The 5,793-nt window shown below is 37.4% G+C and overlaps 1 protein-coding gene across 3 annotated transcripts in view; it reads left to right on the top strand.

The window, feature by feature from the left end:
* The window catches only part of LOC101862064, a 28,250-nt gene that overhangs the window by 5,157 nt on the left and 17,300 nt on the right, over positions 1–5,793 (top strand). For all 3 annotated transcript variants that reach the window (XM_035972124.1, XM_005107186.3, XM_035972123.1), the window contains exon 2: positions 1,712–2,133. In XM_035972124.1, coding sequence (XP_035828017.1) covers positions 1,716–2,133 — 418 coding nt within the window. In that variant the 5' untranslated portion in view covers positions 1,712–1,715. The remainder of the gene's footprint in view (positions 1–1,711; positions 2,134–5,793) is intronic.

The raw sequence follows: 5,793 nt of genomic DNA, 5'->3' as shown, positions 1-5,793 counted from the left end.
GCATCTGGTGTATTTCAAATGCTAGGCTAAGGAGGTTCAAGCAAAATTTGAAAAATTCAAATGAACCCAACATGGTCAGTACACTTTCTCTTGTCTTCTGTTCCATTTCAGATGTTTGTTTGCTTTCTTTCACTATCTGTTTTTGATGCCTGTACACAGAGCACACCTGGTATGTTATGTTATACAATTATACACAAAAATATTGCTAGAAAAGTTAATGGATATCCCATTTTAGTAACATACCCAGGGTACCTTTTCAACATTTTCGCTCACAGTGATAAAAGAGCCTTTCATACAAAAAAAATAACAGGAGATTTGGAATCTGCAGGAAAAAATACAAAAGATAGCCAAGTTTCGTAGATATTTTAAAAAATAAGAAAGTTGCAGGAATTTGAATGTTGGCCGCAAGTCCTTGGCCTAAGCCTAAAATTTCTAAGAATTTTTTTACACATTTCCCCTGATATTTTAAAAACTACTGTAGATACATCAAATATCTTTATAGATATAGGTTCTGCAGGAAAAACTACAATAGGCTGCCAAGTTTCATTCATGTATTCCGTTTATTACGGAATTTATGATAAAAAATGCCTCAAAACACCCAAAAATGTGGATCGTGTTTTGGGATTTTTTCAAGTCACCCAAAAAAAAATTCATTAAAAAAATAATAACTTTTTTATTTGTGAACGAATTGTCAAAATTCAAAAACTGTGTTACTCAGCAGAGATAAGGCTATCATATGCACATTGTTTTGTTGGCTTTAGAGCAAAAAAAAAATTTTGTCATGGTTCTTGCTATATAAAATGTTATGTTAGAATAAAGCTGTTATATTATAATGGCTTTTTCTTTCCTACCAAACATTTATCACCCTTCTCTCATGTTTGTTACTCTCTTGTAACACCTTTAATCTTCTGGCGCTCATATGACCTTTCAGTTGCAAGTACCGTAAAACCTCTACTAAAACAAAACAAACCAGAATAAGATGGATCATGTAGAAGTAATATAATTTGAATTTTAGCTTGTATTATTATTAATGTGTTTTTACCATTCCTGTACAGCCACAGAAACATTTCCCACGTGGAATGTTAAGTATCAACATATTTAGATCTATTTATTTCTCCCCTGGCTTCAAAAATTTCTCCTAGCCACCTAACTGTTTAACTAACAATGAAAATTGACAGTACTCATTCCCAACAGTTCTTCGGTGAATAGTATTGAACCATGCTGTGATAAAAGTACAAATTTGACTTGGTCTTGGCCGTTGTATATTGTTTTATCATGGTGGACTTATCAATAATAATCACTGTAAAAGCCCGCCTGCCTGAGAATTGTAGGCAGTAGTAAGGTTTTTGCCTTTGTTCAGTTATTATTATAATTATTATTAACTTTGACTAATTTAAGTGTTCTGCATCCTTAATTTATGAGTTTCTCCGTGATGCACCAGTAGGCAAGGTACCTAGCCCTTTTTTCTCATTATTTTTTACTCCATCTGAAACTGAATGATCAGTGTCGTGAAGACATGATGAAGATTTCTTTCACAAAGTTGATGGTTTTGTTTCATGTACTCGTTAAATCAAATCATTTTTTATCAATTTTCTTATTTTATTTTCCAATCAGCATTTTTGCAAGTCAATTATAAATGTGCATTATATATGTCTTGTGATGGTAATTACTTTTTCTCTTTTACACCCACTCCCATCTCACCTTCAAATAGAACAATGCGCCGACTTCCAAGACCACCAATGGGCCTGCCAGGCATGGGACCGCCAGGAATGGGGCACTTGCGGCCTCCACGGGGGCCTCCACCTATGGGTCCAAGAGGCCCGATCCCAGCCCTAGGCCTTCCTCCCTTGCCAGGGATGGGCCCACCCCCTCCTGGACATGGTCATGCAGGTGCTGTTAGCAGCTGCACAAACTCCAATGACCCGGCATCAATGGATTCTCGACTGTTTGTGGGAAATTTGAACACTATTGCACTTTCTAAGGAAGCTATAGAGGGCATCTTCAGCAGATACGGTGTTGTCATAGGAATCTCCATGCACAAGGGCTATGCTTTTGTGCAGTTCAATCATCCAGATGAGGCAAGACGGGCTGGTGCAAGTGAGGATGGAAAGCACTATGCAGGGCAGGCAATAGGTATGTTATGATTATTATCCATGTATGTACTCCATTGCTGACTGTTTTTTTTCAATGTGTTGTTATCTGTGGTGGATAATGAATTACTTTAATTCAGTGTACCCCGGCAAATTGCATACTCCTCGAATGACAAGAAAAGCAGGGTCTTAAATGCGAATGCACTTTTTTAAAGAAAATTTGGAAGAGTTGTCTAAAGTAAAAGTATATCCTGTCAAATTTCATTGACTTTTATGCGAACCACCTTGCATCTGATCTCCTGCGCTAGGTTCTATCATTGAATGATCTGGCCTAGAAGTTAAGTTTTTCTTTGCTGCGCTGAGCAATCACGTACAATGACCATCATAATCACTGCATAGCCCTTTCACACTGTCCGCCCTCCATGCCTGGAGATAGTCACTGTCTTTTCTCACTGCGCAATTCTGTCTCATGTGTCCCCATACGTCTTTTTCTCCCTGGAAAAGCTGCAATTTTAAGTGAGAAAGGAGAACATGGGGTGTTAGCTTCGCTTCTATGGGTTCCAAGCAAAATGAATTGTTTTGTGGAGGATCTTTTTCTGACACTAGTGCAGGAGAGACAGTTCTATTTGGGGGAATTGTTGATCTTGATTAAGAACAACCACTTTGGAGTCATTATAATTGTATGCGAAAATTTCGGTTCTGCACAGCAGATGTGCTTAAAGTTACAGCGGATCGTGCTATTAGCTGGAGACCACTGTATTTTATTTTGTGGGAGTTTTTATGTGTCACTCAGAGGTTTGACTGAGGAAAAATAGGCACATCATCTTTGATTAACTTTTTTGAAGATAATAGTTGATACTGTTGAAATAAAGTTTGCTTTGAATTTTTTCTTTTGTTTCAGTCATTGTATGATTTTTTCTTTTAGAAATTTTTACTAGATAGGATGTGTGTACGTTGAGCTTAAACTTAATGACTTGCTTATTTGTCACATTTAAGTTTCCCTTTTTCCCCTCCTACACTGCCTACATTTGTTGATCCAGGTTTATAATTTTTTTAAGACTCATGGCATTTTATGTGTCTGCTATTATATGTGACTTGTTTTTGTTTGTTTTAGTCTTTATCATATGCCTATATAAACTATGTTATTAGTGGTTATGACTGTACTATATTCTGGGCATTATGAAATAAGTCAAAGAATGAAATGTTTTTGTTTTGATTTTCACTCACAGTAGTTTTTGTGAAGAGTTTGTGAAGTTCTTTCTCTTTTAGACTGGGGATAGAGGTTTCTCTGTAAGTTACTTTTACTTTTAGTTGAAAAGGCTTCAGTTTGAAGTTTGCTTGTAATTACTAAATTTCCCCAGAATACATTGTTGTGTCTCATTTCCTTCTATTACTTTTGGCTTATTGTTAGGTGATGAGTTCTAAGTTGTCATCCATAAGCGGTCAGTACTCATCAGAATTTTTATACTCTATAGTCTATTGCAAGTAAACACTCTGAAATGCTATGTTTGGATGCAAAGTGGTTACTTTTGTATGCTCTGACGAGTGCTCTTTTGTGTCAATGCTCAAGAGAAGAATTGAGAGAAGGATACTAGTGGCCAAACTAAATTGTCAATTTTAGTTATATGCTTCACATTGGTGGTTACCAAGACTTGGATTAGAGTCATGTTATGCTGGTCTTTGTCTTTTTCAAGGAATGCAGAAATGTTTTTTGTTTATGATATATGCATGTACCATGGCTTACCTTAGCTGTACACCAGAGCTTCTGGTGATTGATTTAGATATTTGCTAAATCTATCAGCTCAAAAAAATGAAAAGCTGTTATGAATATTATTATATTTATAGAATCATTACAACAGTAAACATGAAAAAAGAAAGAAGTTTGAAATGTCTTTGACTTGATGACAATGAATGATCATTGAAGATCGGTTTTTGGATACAAAGTACAGTCTTTCTCAACTTGCTGTTAGGAATGTATGAGTGTTATGATTTGTTGCAAATGTTATTTTACGATTTTAATTTTAACGTATGTTCAGATGCAGTATACACTGGTTAAGGGTTAAAGATTTAGGTGAATTGTTAAAGTATAACATTGATAGGTATACAAGTGGGGACGAGCATGGCTGCTCCACTCCGGATCACTTACTTGCTTGCCCACTTGACCTCTGAAATGAGATTAATCCCCAGTCATTCTACCTGTTGGCCCTGCTGAAAGATGCTTACCTTTGATGTTGTGAAATGCATCTAAAACAGCTACTGTTCGTGTTACTGTCAGGAAATACAGTGAAAGAGCATTTATGATTTCATGCAGAGGAAGGTGTCTTTTATGACAATTAACTTTTATTTTGAAGAAGTGAGGTGATGGATGGCCTGGGGAAAAAAGGGAACGGTTTGGCGTCTAGCATTGGTTTGTTTATCACATGCCAGAGTAGAGTGAATTGATTGTTACTTGAAATATGAAAATTAAAATTCAAACTTGTCATTCCATTTTTATTTACCCTCAAAATGATGAACAGCCACACTGCAGTGATGTTATAAAGGTATCCCAAGAGGGCATGATAAAATATAGAAGCCAGGGGCAAACTGTAGTTCAGAGGACCTACTGTACTTTTATTATGTATGTAAGACTCCTGAGTTTACAGGATGGATTAAGGAGGCGCATGTGCTATGCTGTATACTCTGGTTAATTTCTTGAAACTACATCTGCCATGCAAGGAGCATCCATTTCTGAGATCAGCCAGTGGAACTCATACCCTGCCATGATTTGTTACATGCCTGACAGGGTCAGAGAGGTGAACAGGTTACAACTAAGTGCACCTCTGGGGGAGCAAAACTGGATGGCAGGAGAAGGGTTGTGCTTATTAGAGTTTAGGATTATATTAATTCTTTTTCTCCTATACTCGTCGTGATATTTTTACTGTGGTGTCTCACTTTCAGTTGCCTAACATCTTTTATAGACTAGAATAGCGGGGAAAAAATAAAAATTTCTTGTCGTTAGAGAACGAAAAATGTGGAGGGATTTGTTAGTTAGATCTGTCATAAAATAACGTTAACAAAAGATGTCGACTTTTAAATTTGTTCTTTTTTTTGGGGGGGGGGGGGGGGTTCTGTGGACAGATGGACTTATGGCAAGTGAGCTGTGAACTGAGACTTGCAAATGACGTGAAACAAGTGTGAGTGACACAGGGTTTGGATGGGTGGTAGCTGTGTCCTTGAGCCACACACGGTAAGCCCAGCCGAAGACAATAGGGCACTGGGCGGCTCGAGGGCGACCCACAGTGGCATGTCGGTAAACTTGTGTGCCGTGTGGAGGGGTTAGTATTCTCTCTGTGTCTCTTTGTTTGTTTAGTTTAATGTACAGTCAAACCTGTGTAAGACGGCCACCCATTGTCAAGGAGAAAAGTGTCTGTATAAGACAGCTGGCCATTCTTAGGCAGGACTGATCAAGATGAAGAAAACAAACCCCATTCCCAATCGAAAGTAGCTGCATTATTGTTATTTTTGTTGTTGTTGTTGTTGGTTTGTATTTTGTTTATTATTTTTATTTTGTTGCTGATTTTGCACAAGGGTGACAATAAAACGAAATGTGTCAGACAAGGAAGACCGAGTGCTATAGTAAAACAAACACATGGGTCGCCACCACTCGAAGAACGAGCGACACTTCTGTCACAAGTTCATGTTGACGTCCATTGTTACTTTGTTA

This window comes from Aplysia californica, unplaced genomic scaffold (assembly GCF_000002075.1).
Source record: "Aplysia californica isolate F4 #8 unplaced genomic scaffold, AplCal3.0 scaffold00584, whole genome shotgun sequence".
Lineage (NCBI taxonomy): Eukaryota > Metazoa > Mollusca > Gastropoda > Aplysiida > Aplysiidae > Aplysia > Aplysia californica.
The sequence above is the reverse complement of the archived record's forward strand: the minus strand, read 5'-3'. Positions and strand labels throughout refer to the sequence as shown.